Source organism: Heterodontus francisci, unplaced genomic scaffold (assembly GCF_036365525.1).
Source record: "Heterodontus francisci isolate sHetFra1 unplaced genomic scaffold, sHetFra1.hap1 HAP1_SCAFFOLD_72, whole genome shotgun sequence".
Lineage (NCBI taxonomy): Eukaryota > Metazoa > Chordata > Chondrichthyes > Heterodontiformes > Heterodontidae > Heterodontus > Heterodontus francisci.
In genome coordinates, this window is record NW_027140794.1 from 8,436,235 (window position 1) to 8,463,404 (window position 27,170).

General features: G+C 43.4%; 1 protein-coding gene across 1 annotated transcript; it reads right to left on the reverse strand.

The window, feature by feature from the left end:
• Positions 1-30: 30 nt before the first annotated feature.
• On the reverse strand, positions 31-27,170 carry LOC137361139 (deleted in malignant brain tumors 1 protein-like). Its single transcript, XM_068026080.1, has 9 exons — positions 27,100-27,170; positions 24,238-24,352; positions 23,405-23,437; positions 22,681-22,735; positions 22,036-22,212; positions 9,530-9,844; positions 1,635-1,949; positions 191-508; positions 31-107 (listed from the first exon to the last, which is right to left on the reverse strand). The coding sequence occupies exons 1-9, from the start codon at positions 27,168-27,170 to the stop codon at positions 31-33; spliced, it is 1,476 nt and encodes a 491-aa protein (XP_067882181.1).

A 27,170-nucleotide genomic window follows, 5' to 3' on the forward strand; every position in this document is an offset into this window, starting at 1 on the left:
TTGGTATAGGAAAGAGGAAGTAGCACCTGGTCAAAGCACACGTTTACAATCATATTCTCGAATGCAGTCCTCTGATCTATGGAGCTGCTCCTTTGCTACATTCGCTTCTGTTGAGAAGAGAAACATGCTGGCTGTGTCAGACACCGATGTTTCAAATGACACTTGCACATTGAGAGGTTTGTATTGTTACCTGAACAAACAACACCAGCATCGTCCCTGTGTTCACAGTTGTGTTTACCCCACGGTTCTGTTTGACACTGCCAAAGGAACGATTCATGTGAAATACACTTCATCCCATCGAGCCAAATGGTTCCGGATCCTTCTCCGAATGACTGAGTGTAATAATCGATAGAACAGAGGGGACCGCACTGTAACTGTTTACAAATCACTTCTGCATCAGGTCCATCAAATGTATCTGAGCACACTGTTCCCCAGGTGCCATTGTAGAACACTTCCACTCTCCCCTCACAGCGATGTTTCCCATTCACTAGCTGCAGCTCTTTGTGCTCTGTTAATGACACAAGAAATATCCAGATGTTTAGATTCATAACTTGCTAAATGTTCGTACTGCACAGTTCAACACATGCTGCACCGGTTGTGTTCACTGATTGTCGGTAATTATTTCAGAAAATCTGACAGCCCACAATGTAATGAAGAATAATAAACATGGATTTCACAACAGGAAGACAAACAACGTTATTGAATTAATTGAATAAGGTACAGAAAGATAATTCTGTCGATGCAATATGCATGTTTGTTCTTCTCTAAAAGCGTCTGTCAAGGTACCACATAGTAGGATCATTAGTGGGGTCAGAGCATGTGGAGTTAGGAGATCGGTGGAAGAATGGTCGAAAACTGGCTACAAAGCACACCGTCACTGTTAAAGATGGTAACCCAGAATGGTGGAAGGTGGGAAGTTGTGTGACACAGGGCTGGTGTCACTGCTGCTCAACATTTACATGAATGATTTGGACTTGGACAAGGGGTACATCATTTCAAAATTTAAGATGACAGCAATTTGGGGATATAGTTAACACTAAGAAAGCCAAGGACAAAATATGGAAGACGTTAATAAACGGGCAGAATGGGCATACAATTGCCAAATGAGTTTTAATACAGATAAGTCGAAGTTGGTGAGTTTTGATAGGAAGAATAAAGATGCCACATGTACTTGCTTGGAAAATATGAGTGAAAATGATGCAGAGCAGCAAAGAGATCTCGGGATACAGAGACACGAAATCACTAATAAACTGACAGAGACCGAAGCTTTTGATCATAAATAAAGTATAATCATGAATAAATCTGAAAGGAAATTCAGGAGAGTTTTTGTTTTACCTGGGGAGTGGTTTGAATTTTGAATTCTGAACACATGCAATTGTTGAAGTGAACAGCACTGATGCCTTTAAGGTAAAGCTATATCGGTACATGAGGGAGAAAGAAGTAGGCGGATATGCAAAGAGGGTTAGATGCAGTAATGTGGGGCGATAATCGTGGGCAACATAAGCACCACATTGACCAATTAGGCCGAATGGCCAGATTCTGTGCTGTTCATTTTATGTAATTTGATGTAATAGCTTCCCTGTGAAGCCACGTGCACAACACTACGGAAAATGCGTATTTGGAAGCACCGTTACCTGAACACATGACCCTCACATCTTCTTTATGAGAACAGTCGTGGTTACCCCACGATGCTGAGGGACATTTCCAGAGAAATGATTCGTTACTGGAACACTTCAGTTCATCCAACCAAACTGGCCCTGAGCCTGGTCCACAAGATGCAGGAAGTGCCATGTCCAATGCCTTTCCACAACCCAGCTGTTTGCAAACCACGTCAGCGTCCGCCAGATCCCAGGAATCATCACAAACTGAGCCCCATGTCCCATTGTAATAAATCTCCACTCGGCCAGTACATGGGCTTCCACCGTCAGAGAGCGTTAACTGCACGTGGTCTGTTGGATAACAGTACATGAGGATTATACTTTCAATACACATTCACCTCATCACTCATTACAACTCATTGTGCCATCACCAGCATTAAAAACAACATGTTAAATGTGCCTGTGACAGGTAAATAAAACAATACAACAGAATATCTGTTTACACTTACTTCTCACATAGAATGTAAAGAACAGAAATGTTTCAGATATCCTACGACATCTGACTTTGACAAGTTATGGTCTCCCGTTTCCCTTTTATGTTTTGAATGCGGTTTACGGTGTGGCACAGGCAATCACTCACACGATTAACAGTTAATTTATACTCATGTTATGTAACTGTATCAGTTTCTTGCCCATGTATGTTACCCTTATTTGTTATCTTCATAAGACATTTACTGCTATCTCCTATTTCCTTCATCTCTGTAGAAGCGAACAAAAAATGTGAATTCAGGGTGATGGTATGGGGTGCGGGTGGGGGTGGGGAACAGATAGGAAGTTAGACCTGGTGGGTTGGCGAAGAAAGGGAAGTAGTGGAGGCGAATGAATGGATGTTTTTGAACTTTGTGACAAAAAAGTGCACAAACTCCTCTCACTTATTTTTGGAGTTGAGGGTGGACGAAGCAGGGGAGGTGTTCAGGAGGAAGATTTATGATGGAGGAGATATGCTGTAAGTTTTCATTGCCTTCCTGCATGATCTTTGTCTAACGGGTGGTTTTAGTGAAGAAGAGCAGGGCCCGATGATGCTTTATGTGATTGATCCATTCAGGATTATATTACCAGATAGTTCGCCAGATGTCACCGTGCCTTTCTGTTTTTTTAATTCTTTCATGGGCTGTGGGTGTCACTGGCAAGATCAGCATTTGTTTAATCTACTCTATTTATTACTTCCACTTCATACTGGAGAATGTAACGTTCACAAGTTCTACCCTTAAACATCAGCCTTGCAATATGCTGTATCTTCGTGTGGAACTATGTTCTAGGGTTGTGTTGATTATAACATTATCACAAATCAATTTAATATTAATTGCATAACAGAATCACTTACTTTTGTAAGGATGGGACTCTGTCTTTGACAATGAAGACATCTGAGTAATTTTAGAGATAAACCACACGTCTGAACAGAGAATATGCAGACCTATCTGTCCAGACAGGCTGCTGCTATTATGTTCAATGAGCAGACGAATCTTGTGAGGCACATTATCAATTGCTATTGTCTGTAAAATATCAATGAACTAAACTACCAACTATATGAATATGTGACTGTTGGAGGGAACAACGAAGGCAGAAAACAGGATCTCTCTGCAAAATGTTGGACAGGATCAGGAAGTGTCACTGGACAATTGAAATCCAGATGCGTAGACCTCCTGGCTGAGCAGGAAACCAGTATTCAATCTGGACTAGACAAAAATGATTGGACTAATTGCGTCAGGCACTTTGGGGAATAAGAATCAGGATGTGATCCATCACATAGAGAAGTAGAAGACAAGGAGAAGACACATGGCTTCTGTCGGCGGACATAAATGTTGGGTGGAGCTGGACATCTACCTAACTAAAGAACAAGATTACATACTCTACTCTGTCCAGTGACTGAGTGTGTAATAAACATTCAGCACTGTAAACCTCTGACGTGAAACGCTGGAATGTATTGAATGTGTCCGAAAAAAATACTGCTGTAACCAATCGGTATCAAATCTGAATCATTCACCATCTCATATGTTGCAAGTTCCACTCAGTCATATTTAAATAAACGTTCGTTGGCACAACCCCAAAACATCTGTCGAGGCTTACATTCTGCATAATGCAACTTCCCCAGAACATATGCCTGCATTGACATTCTGCACGATGGAACTTTCAAGCGTATAGTCCAAAACATCTGTTTACTTTTATACACAGCCTACTGAAACTTACACCAGCACAACTCCCACACAGCTACATCCACTGATATACTGTGCAATAGAACTGATTGCAAGCTCGGCGCCGGATTTGACACCAGAGATGAGATTCCAATTCCATATTCTACTTACCACAAGGCCGTTATCTTTAACCTCTATCATCCTTCACCTCCCTTCCGGCCTCAGCCTATCTGCTGCTGAAATGCTCACCCATGCTTTGTTGTCTGCAGAACCGCATCTTTCAATGTTCTCCCGGGTGATCACCCATCCTGCATCCTCCAGAAACATCAGCTCATCCAAAGCTTTGTCGCCTGTCCTCCATGAAGCCTCTCTCAAGAGCGCCACTGCGCTCACTGGTTTCCCTGCCACCAATGCCACGAGTTTTCAATTATGATCTTCATGTTCAGACACCTTAATGCTCTCCCCCTGCCATCAGTATAACCGCCTCCAGCCTGAAACATTTCGAGAGCTCTGCATTTCTCTGAATCCAGCTTCTTGTACATCTCCCACTTTCATCCCCCACAACTTTCAGTCTAGACTTTAACCATCTAACCACCCAGATGAGAATTTCCACCCCAAACATCTCTGTGTCTCCGCCTCTTCAAATCCAACCATCTGACTAAAGAAGTAGTCACCCACTTGAACATCTCTTTGTCTGGCTCTGTGTCAGTTTTCTGTCCGATTACATTCCTGATAAACTCTTTGTGATGTATGTGTTTATTGAAAGTTCTGTAAGAAAAAAGTTCTTGTTGTTTAATTGTGTCCATGTCCTCTCTCTCTGCACACCACCCCATCCATCCCCAGCTCCCCGACCGCCCACCATCCTCATCCCCTGCCCCCAAGTGAAAGTACTGATTTGAGACACGCAGGAACAAGTAACACGTATTATCACTTTTCTCAGCAGATTAGACATTTCACTTCTTTGTTTTTGCAAAAGCAGTGAAGAATTTGTTTATCTGAACACAGGACCCCAACATCCATACTGTCAGTGAGAGACGAATTCAATGTGAACAAACTGCAGTTCTGGAGCTGCAATTCATTTCCGACACATTGGACATCATTCACCCAGACGGGTCCTTCACCCTTTCCGTCCGTTGGATAGTTATAAGTGGCTGTCGCTTCACCGCAGCCCAGCTGTGTACAGACCACGTTGGCATTATTCAGGGTCCAGAGTCTGTCCTGCAATCTCCTCCAGCTGCCGGTGTAGTAAATCTCTACTCGCCCATCACACCAGCTTCCCCCGTTAGTCAGCCTTAGTGACCAATTTTCATCTACAATATGAAACACAATGGTGAAATTGAAGCATAGTTTGCTGCCACCAGAAAAGTTATTAATTTTGATGGTTACTATTTCTGTCATCATTGTTCAGAAGGCTTGTCGGCAGATGTTGTTCACCATCACCTTTTCTCAGTAAATACATTTTGGAGACATACCGAGTAGCTTCCGCTGTTTAAACTGGGGGCCAAGGGTAAAATGAACTGGAGGTGAGCGCGGCACATACCGGCAATTGAGAAGTTAAGAGACCGAAGGGTGGGGCAGGGGCTTTAAATGGCTCCTGACAGATGACAGTTCCTTTCATCCATATGGAGAGAAACAGACAAGTTTACGTTGCCACAATGCTTCCGATGACATCTCAAATCGCCTCACAGGCAATGAAGCACTTTTGATTTGTCGTCACTAATGATGACAGGTGACTGACCCGAGGGACTGAAGGTTGTCCTCCTGTCCACATGTTCTGATATTTCCTGCTCTCGCCCTGTACGTGAAGCATCATCAACGTTTATTCCAATTTCTCCCCCTCATCTTCACATGGTCCATCTTCAACTCTTCCATTCCCTTCCTCAACATCTCTGTCTCTGATTCTGGGGATAGGCTATTAACTAATATAAAGAGTAAGCCCAGTGACTCTCACAGTTATCTTGACTATAATTCCTCACACCACGATTCGTCTGACGAATCTTTCACATTCTTCCACTTTCTCCATCTGCATTGTATCTGTCTGGTGATGCAACCGATCATACCAGTGCTTCCAGATATGTCTTCCTTTTTCCACAACCGAGGACTCTCCTCATCTCCTCATCCACCCACCATGGTTGACAGGGCCCCATCACGTCCATTCCATTTCCCATACTTCTGCTTTCACCCGTTCCCCCCTCGCAGAACCATGATAGGATTCTGCTTCTCCTCATCTTCCACTCCATCACCTTCCATATTCAACAGATGATCTTCCACCATTTCCACCACCTTTAATGTGATACCACTACCAAGCACATCTTCCCCTTCCCTCCACTTTTAACATTCCAAAGGGACCATTCCCTCTGTGACACCCTGATGCACTCTTCAATCATTCTCAGCAACCCTTCCCACAGGAACTTCCCAGGCAAGCGCAGAAGATGCAACCACTGCCCTTTTACCTCCACCTTTCTCACCGTCCAAGCCGGCAAATACTGCTTCCAAGCAAAACAACGATTTGCTCGTACTGCTTTCTCTTCAGGATACTGTATTTGCTGTATTGACTGATTATGATGCGTCTCCTTTACATTGGCACAGCAAACACAGTCGAGTGATTAATTTGCAGAACACCTTTGTTTAGTCTGCAAACTTCACCTTTATCTTCCTTGTATTCATTGTATACTCCACTCCCACTCTGACCTCTCCCTCCTCTTTCTCCTACACAGTTCCAATGAAGGTTAACATAAGTTTGAGAAATAGCAAATTAAAAGCAAAATTCAGCGCGTGCTGGAAATCTGAAATAAAAACAAGAATTGCTGGAAATACTCAGCAGGTCTGGCAGCATCTGTGGAGAGAGAAGCAGAGTTAACGTTTCAGATCAGTGACCCGCCTTCACAACTGACAAATATTAGAAACGTAACAGGTTATAAGCAAGTTAAGTGGGTGTGGGGCAAGAGATAACAAAGGAGAAGCTGTACAGAGGATGAGGTTACAGAATAGTTGACCAGAATGACATGGAGCAAAGATGTGTTAGTGGTGTGTTGAAAGACAAAGCATTCGTACAGAAAGGGTGTTAATAGACTGAAAATTGAACAGCCACAAGTACTAACATAATAAAAAAGTGGGTAACCCAACTGACCAAACTCAGATGAAATAATATAAAAACAAAACAATATTAAAATTGGAAAAGAAAAAATAACTCAAAATAAAAGTAAAATGGAGGGCCCGTCATGCTCTGAAATTATTGAACTCAAAGTTCAGTCCGGCAGGCTGTGGGTTTCCTGATCGGAAAATGAGATGCTGTTCCTCGAGCTTGCGTTGATGTTCACTGGAACATTGCAGCAATCCCAGGACAGAGATGTGAGCATGAGAGCAGGGGGAGTGATGAAATGGCAAGCAACCAGAAGCTCAGGGTCCTGCTTGAGGACTGTTGGAGGTGTTCACAAATCAGTCATGCAGTCTGCGTTTGGTCTCCCCAATGTTGAGGAAACCACATTGTGAGCAGCGAATACAATATACTACATTAAAAGAAATACAAGTAAATCGCTGTTTCATCTGCAAGGGGTGTTTGGGGTCTGGAATAGTGAGGGGAGAGGAGGTAAATGGGCAGGTATTACACCTCCTGCGATTGCAGGTGAAGGTTCTGTGGGAAGGGGATGAGGTGGTGGGGTAGCGGAGGAGTGGACCAGGGTGTCACGGAGGGAACGATCCCTTCAGAATGCTGACAGGGGAAGGGAGGGGAAGATGCATTTGGTAGTGGCATCACGCTAGAGGTGGCGGAAATGGCGGAGGATGATCCTTTGGATATGGTGGCTGATGGGGTGGAAAGTGAGGACAAGGGGAACCCTGTCACGGTTTTGGGAGGGAGGGGAAGGGGAGAGGGTAGAGGTGCAGGAAATGGGCCAGGCACGGTTGAGGGCCCTGTAAGCCACTGTGGTTGTAAGGACCTCCAAAAAGGACTCCATTCCATTCTCCCAGTTTCTCCGTCTCCGACGCATCTGCTCTGATGATGCTACCTTCCATGACAGCGTTTCTGATATGTCTTCCTTTTTCCTCAACCGAGGATTCCCCCCCCCCCACCCCCACTGCGATTTACTTGTACTTCTTTCAATGTAATGTACTGCATTCGCAACAAAAACGACTTGTGAGGGTTACAGCAATGCTAACCATCAAACAAATACTCCAAATGTATGATCTCTTCAGAATATTCCTGCTTCAATAAGCCTCCTATTTCTTTATTAAGTATAGAAAATGTACCCTGATACTCCCTTCAATCATTCTCGAAACCCCTTCCCACAGGAACTTCCCATGAAAGCGCAGGAGTTCCAACCACTGCCCTGTTACCTCCACCTTTCTCACCATCCAAGCCCCAAAACACTGCTTCCAAGTGAAACAACGAATTACTTGTACTGCTTAATCTTTAGTCTAATGTATTTACTGTATTGACTGATCATGATGCGTCTCCTTTACATTGGCAGACCAAACACAGTGGAGGGATTACTTTGCAGAACACCTTTTTCAAGTCTGCAAGCTTTACCTTTCGCTTCCAGTTGCCTGTCATTTTCATTTTCTACTGCACTCCCACTCTGACCTCTCCCTCCTCTTTCTCCTGGACAGTTCCAATGCAGGATAACATACGTTTGAGAAACAGCACTTCCTCTTTCCACTAGACTCTTTGCAGCATTTTAGAATGAATACTGAGTTCAGCAATTTCAGATCAGATTCCCTCCCCCTTTTTTTCTTTTTTGGACGATATTTGACTTCCAATTTGCACATCCTCTAGAAATGTGCTTTTTACTTGGCCCATTCTAACATACTTTTGCTCTGCATTGTTCGTTTTACCATTTCATCTCTCCTGTCTTTCACCACATCACGGAGCGTTCCTTTCATTCTTTCCTTGTTTCCCCCTTTCTTTAAAAAAACTGTTAAATCTCTAAGTTCTGATGAAAGATCCACAATCTGAAAGGTTGATACTCTTTCTGTCACCATAGATGCTGCCAGAAATGCTGAGTATTTCCAGCACTTCCTGTTTTTATTACCTATATTGTAAATTGTGAAACGTGGGAGCACTTTTGCATTGAGCAGTGTCCCACATACAGTGATCAGATAACTGAGCAGATAATCTGTTATATGAGGGTGCTGGCTGAGAGATAAATATAATCCTGGAAATTGGGAGAATTTAAATTTACATCATGTTTGTGAAATTTTCAAAGACATAGCTCATTGGTGAAATAACGAATTATGCCATTCACTAGAATTTTATTGCAATCGGTGTGGTGGAACTTAAAATATATCTCACACTATGTATCTTGCAACAAGTTCACAGTGTTTTCTATTAAACAGATGATCTTTGCAGAGAATTCCATGATAATTCATATTTGAACTGCCTACATTGATAACAGTTTCAATGCTCGAGCAACATTTACATTCAATGGCAGTGGTCCTGGGAGCGTCTTGCTGATTCTATAGCCCTTGTAAAATGCTCCAGATTTACCCGGAAATAGATATTATATGACGAGAGGTACTACCAACGAGTCATTGTATGTATAAATGTTTACTGGAGTGAAGCTTTGATTCATTTGTAATTTAATTCAGACCAATATACCCACAAACACATCTCAGAATCTTACTGACAAAGGAAGCATGGGATCAGCAAAACTAGTGAATCAGAGACCTGTGGAAGTAGTCAATGATGCTTGACAGCAGAGCGGTTGGTGTATTTCAGTTCAATTGACTGAGATGACTCACCCGTACAGATGACACCTGCATCGTTTTCATGGGAGAAGCTAAACTGTTCCCAGGATGAAACAGGACAATCCCACAATCGCGTCTCGTTCCCCAGACACCTGTAATTTTCCTTCCACACTGCACCAGTACCCTTTCCAAAGCGGGCTCCTTCCGGGATTGAGTTTACTGCCCCACACTGTAAGTGCTCACAGACCACTTTGGCGTCTTCCATATCAAAGTAAAGGTCACACAGCGTCCCCCACTGGTGTGCATGTCGCACCTCCACCCGACCGGAGCATCTGTCCATCCCACCAACCAATCGAAGTTCAGGTTTTCCTGTATTGAAAACAAATACAAATCCAAATAATTTCTAAATCATCCTCTGTATAGAAAGAGCAAAATAGAAAATGGGTAAAAAGAGAAGGAGAATTTTATCAACACGATTATCCAACCATACTCTACACAAATTATCTATCAAAAAACAATTAGAATTACTACAGCAACACAAAAGTAAAATACTGCGGCTGTTGGAGATCTGAAATGAAACAGAAAATGCTGGAAATACTGAGCAGGGCGAGCAGCATCTATGGAGAAAACAAGAGAGTTATGTTTCAGGTCTGTGTCCTTTCCTCACAATAATTACTACAGGACCTCTTTAAGAAGTTGGCTGAATACTCAAAAGTTAACAGTTCTTCTTTCAAACGTTAATCGATTGTTGGACTTTATCTCTTGGTACTTGGAATATAAAACTCAGAAGGATGTGATGTTTCTATTGTATCTGTTGTCGCTTTTGGGCACGGCACTTCACAAAACCATCAGCTTTGGAGTTGGTGCTGGACAGAGTCACTGGAATGACAACTATGTTTCAAGCGTTACATTATGAAGACAAGTTGCATAAACTTTGTTTGCAGTAGATTGCGTTTAGAAGGATTAGACATTATCGAGTTGACGTGTTTAAAATGTTTAAGGGGTTTGATAGATGCGCTAGAGAAGATCAAAAGAACAAATACAAAACAAGGCCATTTAGGAGCTGCTTTTCTTCATGAGGGATGTGAACATCTCTGGCAGTTATTGCTCAAATTTATTTGCCATTGAAACCGTTGTCAAGACCTTCTTCTTGAACTAAAATTGATTGACTGGGCAATGTTCTTCTGCAAGTTCTGAGGTAGGTAGAGTTCAGTCAAAGGTTTTAAGCATAGTGTGTACCTTTAGCTGCATGTGTTACAAACAGAGTGGGCAGTGTAGAATTTGGTAATTAGTGTGAAAGACTGAAATCTAGCCTTAACATTTAGAATTTAACTTGCAATATAAAAAAGCTGCAAGGCAGTTCATGTTCGCAGTTAATCGTGCAAGTCAAGTTAGCAGTAAGCAGTCAATCAGCTGTGATAGTCCGATCTGGGGTAATTACTGTCAGCTGGAAACGGTCTAAACTGTTGCAACTTGAATGTGCCTGCAAAGGCAAAGAACATTAGACTTAATTGCAAGTGGGTTTGAGTGCAGGAACAGGGATGTCTTACTTCAGGGCCTTGGTGAGACCACATCTGGAGTAATGTGTGCAGTTTTGGTCTCCTTATCTGAGAAAGGATGCCCTTGTCATGGACAGAGTGCAAAGAAGATTTACTGGGATGGTTTCTAGGCTGGCAGGATTTACGTATAAGGAGAGATTGGGTCTACGAGGCCTATATTCACTAGCGTTTAGAACAACGAGATAGGATCACATAGAACCCTATAAAATTCGAACAGGACGAGGCAGGCTCGATACAGGGACGATGTTCCCGATGGCTGGGGAGTCACAGTCTCAGGATATGGGGTATGCTATTTAGAACCGAGATGAGGAGAAATGTCTTCACTCAGTGGGTGGTGAACCTGCGGAATTCTCTACTGCAGAAGGCAGGGGAGGCCAAACCATTACATATTTTCAAGAAGGAGATGGATATCTTTCTTAATGCCAAAGCGATCAAGGGGTATGGGGACGAAACGGATCAGGGTACTGAATTAGATGATCAGACATGATTATTTTTTATTGCTTGGCAGGCCCGAAGGGCCGACTGGCCTATGCCAACTCCTATTTTCCATGTTTCTATTTTTAGACTTCTCGTAAGGCAGAGTGCAACCACAGATTGCAATGTTAACTGAATAAATTATGAACACAATGGGAAGTTAGAGTTTGCTCAGAGTACGAATTCGGTGCAGAGGGGGAAAAGGATGTTTTTTTTAAATTCTTTCACAGGGAGTGGAGGTTTTTGGCTAGGCCAGCATTTATTACCCAACCCGAATTGCCCTTGCAACGATGGTGGTGAGCCGCCTTCTTGTACTGCTGCAGTGCATGCACTCTCAGTACACCCACAGTGCTGTTAGGAAGGGAGTTCCAGGATTTGACCCAGCGACGGTGAAGAAACATTGATATAGTTCCAAATCAGGATGGTGTGCGTCTTGGAGGGGAACTTGCAAATGGCGCTGTTACCATCCATCTGCTGTGCTTGTCCTTCCAACTGGCCGAGGGCTTGGGTTTATAAGGAGCTGCTTTGTTTTGTCTGTTCAGCTTGAGTAAGTGTGTGGAGTCACCGATTTAAGACAGCACCACAGCCAGCAGCAGCAGAGCCTATTGGGAGAGGCAGGCACCAGACAAATAGAGGGGAAGCAATTGTCAAGTCAGAGTATGAGGGGATGTGGATCAGTTTCAAATAAGTATTAAGTTAATTGGTGAGTGCTCAGTGTTTCGGCATTAGCTAACCAGTAAAATAGCTTTAAAGCTAAAATGCATCGACAAATAATTTTAATTCTGAAATAAAGACAGACTAAGTTATGGCAGAGCAGTTATTTTTTTCTGGATAGAGGATTTTGTGGATGACGCAATTATCCCGAGGGAACATGTCTGTAGTAGATGTATCCACCTGCAAACTCTCTGGCTCTGGGTCATAAAGCTGGAGTGGGAATTGGAGATATCCCTACACATACAGCAGCAAGAGGAATATTGGACAGTTTGCTGCAGATTTCAATCACATCTTGCAGAGAGGTGCGGGGTCAGAATGAGGTTGTTGCAGCTTATAGTGCACAGTAATGGAAATCCAGATTTGTTGGTGAACGAGGATATGCAGAAAGTAAATCTATCCAACAGGAACAATGTACTGGCTATTTGTGAGTATAAGGATGAAGACTGTCAGAAGGATAGCCAGAGTGTTGACCGTGATACGTTGGAACAGGAAGCTGTGGAAAAGGTGGAGGAGTGGATCATAATGTGATACTTTTAAGTAGTTCAATAGTTAGGGTATTAGGACTCCCAAACAGTATTTGCCCAACTTGTGTGAAGTGAGGGATATCCCAAATCAGATTGGGAGAATGCAGGGGAAATATCCTGTCGTTGTGGACCATGTAAGGACCAACAGCATAGGAAAGATGAGGAAAGAGGTTCTTTTCAGAGAGTACCAGGAGCTGAACTATAAAAGAAGATCTCAAGGATTATAATCTCTGGATTATTATACAAGCCGCTTGCACATTTGTATGGGGTGTGGGTGGCGGAGCATTAGGGTGGTCAACACGTGGTTGAAGGTGTTGATGTTGGAAAGAGGCGTTACTTTTCATGGTACCCACCACTTGTACTGGGATATTAAATAATTGTTCTGTTGGAATGCGCTTCACCTGAACCGGGTTGGGATCAGGGTCCTAGGATAAAGGATAAATAAGGTTGTTACAGGAATCATAAACTAGTTAGTGGGTGAAGGAAGGCTGGTGGGGGGGGAGGGGGCGGGGTGAGGGGATAGAGCACAGTTGCAAATCTAAAATAAATAGGCACCACCGGGAGAGGAAAAACAGAAAGATGCTACATTTGCGTAAGACAATTTTACGGTTTTTCACCACGTGAATTTGCTCTTAAAACAGCAGTTGCTTTCTTGAAAAAAGAGTTGTTAGAAATACTGGCAGACCTCGACATTTTGGGCAGTGTACTCTGCCCATTGTCTGGAGAAACAACTGGAACTAGTGGAAGTTATCGGTTTATATGTAGTGGAGGAAGGGAATATGGGCAGGATCTTACTAGTGATAGGTTATTACATGTTCTTGTTCTGGCTGCTATTGGTCTGTTAATTATTTTCCATGATAGGTCGGTATATGCCATTGTCCTTGCTGCTTTTTGTCAGGTACTCTGTTTCGTGGCAAGTCAATCCATACTATTGTTCTGGTCGTGTTATTTTGGCTGCAGATCAGGTGATGGTGTGTCTCTTGAGGAAAGACAACCAGATATCCACTGAGGAACAGGCCACTGTTAGGGGGACAGTATGGTGTTTTTAGATCTCCATAGCTTCCCTGATGCAATGAATGAGACAAGCCTGCCATCGTCAAGTAAGCTCAACTCAATGACCACAGCATTGAATGGTCCAATTCCAAACTCACCGTATCTATTATGGACTGGCTTGCAAGACACAGTAACATCATAAGTAGAAAAGAAAACAAAAACATGGAAAAATAGGGAAAAGAGCCCAGATTCTCGTGAATGGCAGATATACAAAGAAAAGCAAAGGGTGACAAAACAGATCGCAAGAGCTACAATACTTATACACTAACTTCTAAAATAGGTTGCAAGTAAGAGCAACGTGGCCTCATTAAAATGACACTGGTGATATTATAAATGAAAATAAGGAAATGCGGGAAATATACATAATTACTTTGCATCGGTATGGACATGGACGTCACTTTTCTTAACGTTCCTTGTTGCCACAGTTGCCTTGATGTCGAGGACAGTCACTTTCATCTAACTTCTGGAATTCAGCTCTTTTTTCCATTTTTGGACAAAGGGTGTAATGAGGCCTGAAGCTGAGTGTTCCGACAAACCCAAACTGAGCATCAGTGAGTAGTTTATTGGTAAGTACTGCTTGATAGCGCTGCAAACAACACCTTCCATCACTTTGTTAATGATTGAGAGCAAACTGCTGGGTCAGTAATTAGAAAATTGCAATTGTCACACTGCTATTTAAAGAAGGTTAGCGAGGGAAGCGAGGGAATTATAGATTGGTTAGCATAACAGCTGTTGTCAGGAAATTACTAGAGTGTACATTTAAAGATGGAGTGTCTGAAAAGATACAGCTAAACAGAGAGCCATCATGGATTTGTAAAAGGTAGATCATGCCTGACGAACCTGATCAATTAGTTTGTGGAGGTAACTAAAGGAGAGGACAGGGGAATCTCAATGGATGTTATTCAGATGGACTTCCAGACAACACTCAACAAAATCCCTCATAACTGATTGTTGGCTAAAGTTGCATCTCATAGACTTTATGGCAAATTATTGACTACGTCGGACGTGAGCTCAGTGGCAGGAGACAGACAGCAGGGATAATGGGCAGATCATCTAACTGGCAGGATGTGATAGCAGCATCCCACAGGAACCTTTACTATTTATTAAAGACTTAGATGGCTGGATAGAAAGCCACATATAATTGACATATTCAGTTTGGCCATTGAAAAAAAAATCAACGATATTGTAATCATGTTTATTTTAAGCCTAAATTTAAAAGATATGCTGTTGATTGGGAGTAGGTTGATGGGGTGCTAATTGGTCAGTGTTTCCCTGCTTTTCTAGGCAGCATGTAACTGGGAATTTTTTTTCACCATTTCAGCTGGATCCTAGTGTTGTAACTGCCTTGGATCAGCTTGGATGGAGGTGTAGCTAATTTCGGAGCACTGATCTTCAGCACTACAGCTGGATTGTAATCGGGCCCTTTGCCTTTGCTGTGTCCTGTGTGCTCAGTCGCTTCTTCATGTTGTGTGCCATAATCTTAGGAATGGCCCGAAAACATAGAAAGCATTTGCACAGCGGTAGCCCATTGGCATGAATTGTCACACAATACTTCTCACCTTTTGCCAGTCTGAATAACTACCTTTAACCCACACCTTGTTGACTGTTTTGTAGCCAGTTTGCTACAGTCTGAAATGATCACCCTTCAAAGTCCTTCGTATGCAATTAATTACTTTGAAACCACATTCACAGTTTTAAGTTTAAAAACTGGACAGACAGTTTGTGACCCATCAACATGCAACAGGCAGCATATAATCATAGAATGTTTACGACACAGAAGGAGGCCATTCAGTCCGTTGTGTCCATGCTGGTTACCGGCATGAACACCTCAGCAAGTCCTATGCTTCTTCTCTTTCCCCATAGTCATGCAAAGATTTTCTCTTCAGGTGATTGTCCAATCCCATTTTGAAAGCCACAATTGAATCTGTCTCCATCAGACTCGCAGACAGCACATTCCAGATCCTAATAGGGTGGAGAAAAAGGCATATGGGACACTTGCCTATATCAATCGATGCACAGATTACAAAAGTAGAGAGGTCATTTTGGAGTTGTACAGAACCTTGGTAAGGCAACAGCAGGAGTACTGTGTGCAATTCTGGTCGCCACATTATAGGAAAGATGTGATTGCATTGGAGGGGGTGCAGAGTTGTTTCACCAGGACGTTGCCTGGGATGGAACAAATAAGCTATGAAGAGAGATTGGATAGGCTTGGGTCGTTTTCGCTGGAGCAGAGAAGACTGAGGGGTGACCTGATCGAAGTGTACAAGATCATAAGGGGCATGGACAGGGTGGATAGGAAGCAGCTGTTCCCCTTAGTTCAAGGGTCAGTTACGAGGGTCACAACTTTAAGGTGAGGGGCAGGAGGTTTAAGGGGGATATGAGGAAGAACGTTTTTACCCAGAGGGTGTTGACTGTCTGGAATGCCCTGCCTGGGAGGGTGGTAGAGGCGGGTTGCCTCACATCCTTTAAAAAGCACCTGGATGAGCACTTGGCACGTCATAACATTCAGGGCCAAGTGCTGGCAAATGGTCAGGTGTCTTTAATGCATCGGTGCAGACTTGATGGGCCGAAGGGCCTCTTCTGCACAGCATTATTCTGTGAATCTATCCACTGTAAATAAGTTTTTCCTCATGTCATGCTTGGTTCTTTTCCCATCCACCTTATAACAGTGTCCTCTGGTTATTGACCTTACTGCCAAGAGGAACACTTCCTCTCTATCTACTCTGTCTACACCCCTCATGATTTTGAACACCTCTATCAAATTTCATCACAGCCTTCTCTGCTCCAAGGAGAGCAACCACAGCCTCTCCAATCTATCAATATAACTGAAGTTTTCATCCCTTGAACGTTCCATGTAAATCCTTTCTGCACCCACTCAAAAGCATTCACATTCTACTAAAGTGCCGTATTCAGAATTGTACACAATCGACCAGTTGAGGTGAAGCCAGTGTTTCACAAAGGTTCATAATAACTTCCTTACTTTTGTACTCTATGCCTCTATTTAAAAAGACCAACATCCCTATTAACCACTTTCTCAACCTGCACTGCTACCTTTAACTATTTGATCCCAAATACTCCCAGGTCACTCTCGTCCTGCAGTTACTTTAGAATTGTACCCTTTAAAAGAGACTGTCAACGAGCATTAAAAGAAGTTCCAATATTTTTATAGACAGATAAGCAGCAAAAAGTTGGTAAAAGGTGGAGTGGGGTCGATGAGGGACCAAAAAGGGGATTTACATATGGAGGTAGTGGGCATAGCTGAGGTATTAACGGAACTGTTTGCATCTGTCTTTGCCAAGGAATAAGATACACCTCAGGCAATGGTGAAATAGAAGGTAATTCACGTACTAGAGGGGTTTAACATTAATAAAGAGGATGTATTATAGGTACTCTGTTATATACGAACATACGGATGAATATACGAGTTAGGACCAGGAGTAGGCCACTTGAATCCTCGAGCCTGCTCCACCATGCAATAAGTTCGCGGCTGAACTGATTACTTCACATTTCCACGTACCCACGATAACCTTCCACCCCCTTGGTTATCAAGAATCTATCTACCACTGCCTTAAAAAAATTCAAAGTCTCTGCTTCGACTGCCTTTTGAAGAAGAGATTTACAAAGACTCACGACCCTCTGAGAGATAGAAATTCTCCTCATCGCTGTCTTAAATGGGCGACCCCTTATTTTTAAACAGTGACACCCAGTTCGAGATTCTCCCACCAGGGGAAACCTTCCCATATCCACCCTGTCAACACCCCTCTGGACTTTATATGTTTCAGTCAAGTCGCCTCTTACTCTTCTAAATTCCAGCGGCTACCAGCCTAGTCTGTCAAATCTTTCCTCGTACACCAGGTCACCCATTCCAGATATTAGTCCAGTAAACCTTCTCTGTACTGCTTCCAACGCAAATACATCATTCCTTAAATAAAGAGACCAGTACTGCACGCAATGCTCCAGATGTGGTCTCACCAATAGCCTGTATAGCTGAAGCATAGCCTCCCTACTTTTGTCTTCAATTCCACTCGCGATAGATGATAACATTCTACTAGCTTTCTTAATTACGTGCTGTACCTGCATACTAACGTTTTGTGTTTCATGCACCAGGACACCCAGATCCCTCTGCATCTCAGAGCTCTGCAATCTCTCACCATTTAGATAATATGCTTCTATTCTATTCATGCTGCCAATGTGGACAATTTCACACTTTTCCACAGTATACTTTATTTGCCAGGTCTTTGCCCACACACTTAACCTATCTATATCCGTTTGCAGACTCCTTCTGTCCTCTTCACAAGTTACATTCTTACATATCGTTGTGTCATTAGCAAATTAAGCAACCATTCCTCGGTCCTTTCCTCCAAGTCATTGATATAAGTTGTGAAAATTTGATGTCCCAGCACAGATCCTTTTGACTCACCACTCCTTACATCATGCCAACCAGACAATTAGCTATTTATGCCGACTGTCTGCTTCCTGTTAGCTAACCAATCTTCTATCTATGCCAATATGTTACCTCCGACACCATGAGATTTTATTTTCTGCAATGACCTTTGATATGGCACCTTATCAATGCCTTCTGGAAATCTAAGTACAATATATCAAGCGTTTCCCCTTTATCCACAGCACTTGCAACTCCCTCAAAGAACTCCAATAAATTGGTTAAACGTTATTTCCCTTTCACAAAACTATGTTGACTCTGCCTGATTACCTTGAATTCATCTAAATGCCCTGCTATAACATCTTTAATAATAGTTTGTAACATTTTCCCTAAGACAAATGTTCAAGTAATTGGCCTGCAGTTTCCTGCTTTATATGTCCCTTCCTTTCTGAATAAAGGCTTTGCATTTGCTATTTTCCAATCTAAAAGAACCTACCCCGAATCCAGGGAATGTTGGAAAATTAAAACTAACGCATCAACTATCTCACTAGCTACTTCTTTTAACACCTTAGGATGAAATCCATCAGGACCCGGGGACCTGTCGGCTCGCAGTTCCAACAATTTGCTCAGTACCATTTCCCTGGTGATTGTAACTTTTTTTGAGTTCTTTCTCCCTTCCATTTCCTGACTTACAGCTAATACTGGGATGTTACCTTTACCCTCAATATTGAAGACCGATGCAAAATATCTGCTCAATTCACCTGCCAACTCCTTATTACCCATAATTAATTCCCCAGGCTTATTTTTTACAGGATCAACGCTCACTTGGTTAACTCTTTTCTTTTTTGAACAATATCTATATAAACTCTTACTATCTGTCATTATATTTCTATCCAGCTTTCACTCGTACTCTAATGTGACCTTCCTTATAAATCTTTTAGTCGTTATTTGCTTTTTTGTATATATTCTGTCCAATCATCTGACCTGCAACCCATTTTTGTGCAATTATAGGCTTTTTCTTTAAGTTTGATACGACCGTCAACTGTTTTACTTAACCACAGATTGCGGTCCCACTCTTGGAATATTTCTTTCTCATTGAATTGCATCTACTCCGTGTATTCTGAAATATTCCCCTAAATATCTCCCACTGCATCTCTATTATCCCTTAACCTGATTTGCCAGTTCACTTTCGCTAGCTCTGCGTTCATGCCCTTATAATTGCCCTTATTTAAAGTACCAGTCATGGACCCACTCTTCTCTCCCTCAAACTGAATGTAAAATTCAATCATATCATGATCGCTGCATCCTAGGGGCGCCTTAACTATGAGGTCATTAATTATTGGTATCTCGTGGCACAATACCAGGTCCAGTATAGCCTGCTCTCTGGTTGGCACCACAGCGTATTATTCCAAGAAATTATCCCGAAAATACTCTATGTACGCCTTATCTCAGCTACTTCGGCGATCTGATTTTTCGAGCTATATGTACGTGAAAATCCCCACATAATTATCGGTGTACCATTCGGACAAGCTTCCATTATTTATTCCTTTATACTCCGTCCCACAGTGTGGTTAAGGTTAGGTGGTCTGTACACCACTTCTGACAAGTGACTTCTTGCCTTTATGAATTTTCATCTCTTCCCAAACGGCTTCCACATCCTGGTCTGCTAAACTTAGGTCATCCCTCACTATTGCGCTAATACCATCATTATTTAACAGAGCGACCCCTCTACCTATTCCTAGCTTCCTGTCCTTCGTAAGTGCCAGGTATCCTTCAATATTCGGGTCCCAATCTATATAGTGTACAGGACACAATTTCAAAGTTTGCAGATGACACATTTTTTGGAAGCATTGTGAACTGTGAGGAGGATAGTGCGGATCTTCAAAAGGACATTGACAAGTTAGTGGAATGGGCAGGCATGTGGCGGATGAAGTTCAATGCAGAGAAATATGAAGTGATTCATTTTGTTAGGAAAAACATGGAGATAAATTATAAAATGAAGGGCTCAATTCTAAATGGGTTGCAGGAGCAGAGGGGCCTTGGTTGAATAGTGCATAAGTCCTTGACGGTGGCAGGCTAGGTTGAGCGAGCGTTTATTAAGGCGTTCAGTGTCCTGGGCTTTATTGATAGGTGCATGGAGTACAAGAGTAAGGAAGTTATGTTGAACTTATATAAGACACTAGTTCGGCCTCAGCTGGAGTATTGGGTTCAGATCTGGGGGCTGCACTTGAGGAAAGATGTGAGGGCATTGGAGAGAGTATGGAGACGTTTCATGAGGATGGTTCCAGGGATTGAGAAATTTCAGTTATGAAGATAGATTGGAGAAGTTATGTCTGTTTTCGTTGGAGAAGAGAAGGCGGAGAGTTGATTTGATCGAGGGATTCCAAATCATGAGGGTTCCCTATCTACTCTATTTAAATGTCACAATCTCAAGCCAACTCTCCATTCATCAACCCAGCAGGCGCTACCGGGCATGTACTGTCTGCCCGGCTGTCCATCTGCAATGATCGCTTGGCCTTAAATCTGATATAGTACACAGATTGTGAAGGTGAGACTGGGGAGCAGGGGAGGGAGGGAGGTTTCTCAGCCTCGTGGAGCCGCAGTAATGGGTCCGCAGTAATTGTGGGTATCACAAGAGGAAAATGCGCTGGAAGATCCCACTTACAGGGTGGGAACTGTTTCCACTGGTGAAGGGATCGAGAAGGAGAGAGCACCGATTCAAAGCATTTGGTAAAAGAAGTATAAGTGACATGAGGAAAATCTTTTTCATGCAGCGAGTGTTTCAGATCTGGAATGTTTACCTGAGAACGTGGCGGAGACATGTTCAGTTGAAGCATTCAAAAGAGAATTAGACAGTTCTATGAAAAGGAAGATTGTACGGACTTATGCAGAGAGGGGAATGGAACTGAGTGAATGTCTCTTTCAAAGAGCCCATGCAGACATGATGGGCCGAATAACCCCCTTCCGCTCTTTAGCAGTTCAGTGATTCTGTGATCTCGCCTCTCCTCCGTGTTCGAACCAGAATGTATCAGTTCACACTTCTCTGCATGAAATTGCATCTGCCACCTGTCCGCCCATTTCACCAGCCTCTCTTTGTCCTCTTGAAGTCTGTCACTATCCTCCTTATAGTAACTGGTCAGGATTTCAGGTAAACTCGGCGCTGTTCTTCCAATAGTTCAACGGTGCTGAGTTTAATTGTTGCAACTGCTTCCTGAACTATCTTAGCTCTTTTGTTTAATATTCTGTGCATTTCACTTTATTAATATTTGCCAAAATGTAAATGGTAATGCGCACGCAGCGGTGGGATCTTACAGAGCCGTTTCCTCTTTGTGATACTCCCAAAAACTGTGGACCCATTACTTCGGCTCCCCAAGGCTGAGAAACCTGCCTCCCTCCTTCCCCTGCTCCCCAGTCTCAGCTTCACAATCTGTGTAATATATCAGATCTGAGGCCAAGCGATCATTGCAGGTGGACAGCCGGGCTGACAGTACATGCCCGTTAGCGGCTGCTGGGTTGATGAATGGAGAGTTGGATTAAGATTGCGAAATTTCCTGCGGTTCAGCTCATTCACTGCAGCTTTAGGGAAAATCTCAATGGAAAGTGCTCTGTCTGTATTGCAAATGTGCTCTGCAAAAAGGAATTTACTGCTCCCGGTGGAGAATGTTTACTAAATATATTACTAACGATATAAGTTTAAACAGTGATGCTAATAGTAACGATAATTTTAACCAGAGATTACTGAAATTATTATCATCTGATTTTCCAGGTACGGACCGACCCGGATTGTTTTATTTTCGTTTCTTCACAGAATCTATCAGCTGCGGCGGCAGATGAGAAACTGAGAAAGATTTATACCTGAGCAGATGACGCCGGCATCATCGGAGTGTGGCCAGGAATATTGATCCCATTGATCCGATTCGCAGTCCCGCAGAGCGGCCTCGGTTCCACTGCACTCTACATCAGCCATCACAACGGGTCCGGTCCCTTCCCCAAAGTGAGCCCAGCCCGGTGCAAGGACCGCGGTCCCGCAGCCTAGCTCCCGACACACAACAGCGGCGTCCGGCAGGTCCCAGTTAGAATCTAACACAGTCCCCCACTGTCCCTTGTAGTGAATCTCCACTCTCCCAGCGCACCGACTGCCCCCATTCACCAGTCTCAGCTTCACCATCTCTGTAAAATATCAGAAATATCACCAAGAGGTGATAGTGTGTTAAACCCACAGGTTCCCAGCGCACGGACCCTCCCCATTCACCAGTCTCAGCTTCACCGTCTCTGTAAAATATCAGAAATATCACCAAGAGGTTATAGTGTGTTAAACCCACAGGTTCCCAGCGAACGGACCCTCCCTATTCACTAGGCATGAATTGATAGGAACATTACTCTGCACCCTGAACCCTAATAACACCCGGAGTAAATATTACACACGAAGAAAAAGGGAAGGGAAATACTAATAAACAGTGCAAACCAGCAGGGAACTGGGCGGCAGCGAGATATACCCACCAACACAGAGGCTCCAATGGGATCCGGATGGGGACAAGCTCAGAATATATTCAACCTGCAGAAGTGGGGAGATGGGCGTGGTTGGTATGATCACATGTTTACGTGCTCAGTACTGAATGGACGTACACAGTGAGATCCCGGCACCTGGAAAAAGCAGAGGAAATTATACCCTCACCCACCATAGCCAATAAAGACAGGGCTGGCTGGTGATGCGATCTGGAGATCAGCATCACCATTGGTGAGGTGGACCTTTGGACCGGCAACAGTGTCAGTGGAGCTGAAAATTCACACTCTGCTCTTCAGACACCCTCAGTTATTGCCCCTCGACATGAAGAGAGCAGTCATCTCTCAGCTGGGTAACAGTGTGAGTGGAGCTGATCCTTCACACTCTGCTCTTCAGACACCCTCAGTTATTGTCCCTCCACATGAGGACAGCAGTCATCTCTCAGATAGGTAACTGTGTGAGTGGAGCTGATCCTTCACACTCTGCTCTTCAGAGACCCTCAGTTATTGTCCCTCCACATGAAGGCAGCAGTCATCTCTCAGTTAGAATTAAAGACCTTTGCTAACATTTTGAGGGACACACTCCCTTTCTGGCTAGCAACCGGGCAGCGGGCTAATCCGTGATCAAAAATAGTACAGAGATTGTCGTCCAAGCTTAATATTTAAAGGGTTGGATTAGAGCAAAGAGATAGCAGGTCGTGTGAAAATAATGGGCGATTACCTGACGGGTCAGCCTGACTGTTCCCAGGTCTGCCTGAAATGAGAAGTTAACAATTAGAGTTCAGTGGGACAAGAAATGAATGACAATGTCAGAAAGAAAAGACACAAATACAACTAACTGCAGGGTCATGTTTCCTTTCGCTTTGCAGAAGAAATTATACCGGGATCTGTGATTTCATTTCTTAAAACACAAAATACAATTTGTGCAACAAATTAATATTGGTAATGGGCCAAAATGTAGCCAGAAATGTTTTCACATATACACACACTGACACCTGGATACAATGTCGCCTTGTGGTGACGGTGGGTGGGCTCCATGTATTACCAGTGTGATGGTGCTCTGAGAAGGCGGTGTTGATGGTCCTCTCCCTTATAGAATCTTACAATGAAACAGCACAGATGGACGCCATTCGGCCCATGGTGCCGATGCTGTCTCTTTGTAAGAGCTGTCTATTTAGTCCCACTGCCTTTCCCCATCGACCTGTAAATTTGTGCTGATGGTGCTCTGACCCGTGTGTAGGTGCCCTGAGAAGAGAGTGGTGATGTAACCACCTTTAAACCCACTGGTGATGGCACTCTCAATGAATTCAGCATTCCGATCCAAAGTTTGAGGAGGAATGGGAACATTTAAATTCAATTAAAGATTTTCTGATCCTGTGGTAAATTTCAATGCCTTTTAATTTACTGCATAATCTTCCACTGGGAACTTTCAAAGTTTCTAGAAAGATTTAATTGGCCCTTTCTGTTTTTCCATAGAATATATAGCTTCCTCAACCAAAACAAAACAACATGAAGGGTCTGTCAGCCTCCAACTCCGTGCTGACTGTTTCTCACTAAGTTGCTGCTGCTCTGATTCTCTTGTAAGCTGCCCTCGCCGACGTGTCTTATTCTTTTACCCGTCAATGATGTTCGATCAATGGTCCTCCCGTTTACTGGGTAAACGTTCTTGCTTTTTAAAAATGCAGTCAGTCGGTTGACATGCACCCAATCTCCATGATCATTATGTGTCTCACAGATCTCCAGGTGTTTTTACTATTCACAGCATTATATACTATCGACGGTGTGTTGAGCTGCACCCAATCCCCCTGATCACAATGTGTCTCACAGATATCCACGCGCTTTTACTATTCTCAACATTATATACTGCAGACGGTGTGTTGACCTGTACCCAATCCCCATGATCACAATTTGTCTCACAGATCTCCAGGTATTTTTACTATTCACAACATTATATACTATAGATGGTGTGTTGACCTGGACCCAATCTCCCTGATCACAATGTGTCTCACAGATCTCCAGGTGTTTTTACTATGCACAACATTATATACTAGAGACGGTGTGTTGACGTGTACCCAATCTCCCTGATGACAATGTGTCTCACAGATCTCCAGGCATTTTTACTGTTCACAACATTATATACTGCAGACGGTGCGTTGACCTATACCCAATCTCCCAGATCACAATGTGTCTCACAGATCTCCCGGTGGTTTTCTATTCTCTACATTACATGCTATAGACAGTGTGTTGATCTGCTCCCAATCTCCCTGAGCACAATGTACAGAACATAGAACATAGAACATAGAACATTACAGCGCAGTACAGGCCCTTCGGCCGTCGATGTTGCACCGACCTGTGAAACCATCTGACCTAAACTATTCCATTTTCATCCATATGTCTATCCAATGACCACTTAAATGCCCTGAAAGTTAGCGAGTCTACTACTGTTGCAGGCAGGGCGTTCCACGCCCCGACTACTCTCTGAGTGAAGAAAATACCTCTGACATCTGTCCTATATCTATCACCCCTCAACTTAAAGCTGTGTCCCCTCGTGTTTGCCATCACCATCCGAGGAAAAAGACTCTCACTATCCACCATATCGAACCCTCTGATTATCTTATATGTCTCGATTAAGTCACCTCTCCTCCTCCTTCTCTCGAACGAAATCAACCTCAAGTCCCTTAGCCTTTCCTCGTAAGACCTTCCCTCCATACCAGGCAACATCCGAGTAAATCTCCTCTGCACCCTTTCCAAAGCTTCCACATCCTTCCTATAATGCGGTGACCAGAACTGCACGCAATACTCCAGGTGCGGTCTCACCAGAGTTTTGCACAGCTGCAGCATGACCTCGTGGCTCCTAAACTCGATCACCCTGCTAATAAAAGCTAACACACCATATGCCTTCTTAACAGCCCTATTAACCTGGGTGGCAACTTTCAGAGATTTATGTGCCTGGATACCAAGATCTCTCTGCTTTTCTCCACTACCAAGAATCTTCCCATTAGCCCAGTATGCTGCATTCCTGTTACTCCTTCCAAAGTGAATCACCTCACACTTTTCCACATTAAACTCCATTTGCCATCTCTCAGCCCAGCTCTGCAGCCTATCTATGTCCCTCTGTCAACTGCAACATCCTTCGGCACTATCCACAACTCCACCGACCTTCGTGTCATCCGAAAATTTCCTAACCCACCCTTCTACACACTCATCCAGGTCATTTATAAAAATGACAAACAGCAATGGCCCCAAAACAGATCCTTGCGGTACACCACTAGTAACTAAACTCCAGGATGAACATTTGCCATCAACCACCACCCTCTGTCTTCTTTCAGCTAGCCAATTTCTGATCCAAAGCACTAAATCACCTTCAATCCCATACTTCCATATTTTCTGCAATAGCCTACCGTGGGGAACCTTATCGAACGCCTCACTGAAATCCACATACACCACATCCACGCCTTTACCCTCATCCACCTGCTTCGTCACCTTCTCAAAAAACTCAATAAGGTTTGTGAAGCACGACCTACCCTTCACAAAACCGTGCTGACTATCGCTAATGAACTTATTATTTTCAAGATGATTATGAATCCTATCTCTTATAACCTTTTCCAACATTTTCCCCACAACCGAAGCAAAGCTCACAGGTCTATCCCTACCAGGGCTGTCCCTACTCCCCTTCTTGAACAAGGGGACAACATTTGCTATCCTCCAGTCTTCCAGCACTATTCCTATCGACAATGACGACAAAAAGATAAAGGACAAAGGCTCTGCAATCTCCTCCCTGGCTTCCCAGAGAATCCTGGGATAAATCCCATCTGGCCCAGGGGACTTATCTATTTTCACACTTTCCAAAATTGCTAACACCTCCTCCTTGTGAACCTCAATCCCATCTCGCCTCATAGTCTGAATCTCAGTATTCTCCTCGACAACATTTTCTTTCTCTACTGTAAATACTGACAAAACTATTCATTTAACGCTTCCCCTATCTCCTCTGATTCCACACACAACTTCCCACTACTGTCCTTGATTGGCCCTAATCTAACGCTAGTCAATCTTTTATTCCTGATATCCCTCTTGAAAGCCTGAGTGTTTTCCTTGATCCTATCCGCCAATGACTTCTCGTGCCCTCTCCTCGCTCTTCTTAGCTCTCCCTTTAGATCCTTCCTGGCTAGCTTGAAACTCTCAAGCGCCCTAACTGAGCCTTCACGTCTCATCCTGACATAAGCCTTCTTCTTTCTCTTGACAAGCGCTTCAACTTCTTTAGTAATCCACGGCTCCCTCGCGAGACAACTTCCTCCCTGCCTGACAGGTACATACTTATCAAGGACACGCAGTAGCTGCTCCTTGAATAAGCTCCACATTTCGATTGTGCCCATCCCCTGCAGTTTCCTTCCCCATCCTACGCATCCTAAATCTTACCTAATCGCGTCATATTTTCCTTTCCCCCAGCTATAATTCTTGCCCTGCGGTATATACCTTTCCCTGCCCAT

Bases quoted from the DNA above. Each gene is read 5' to 3' on its own strand.
- LOC137361139 (XM_068026080.1), bottom strand. From the start codon at position 27,170: ATGGGCAGGGAAAGGTATATACCGCAGGGCAAGAATTATAGCTGGGGG. The intron at 22,736-23,404 runs GTAATCGCCCAT...CCACTTCTGCAG, and splicing joins CAGTCAGGCTGACCCGTCAG to GTTGAATATATTCTGAGCTT. The intron at 1,950-9,529 runs GTGAGTCATCTC...GTTATCCAACAG, and splicing joins TGCAGGTGTCATCTGTACGG to ACCACGTGCAGTTAACGCTC.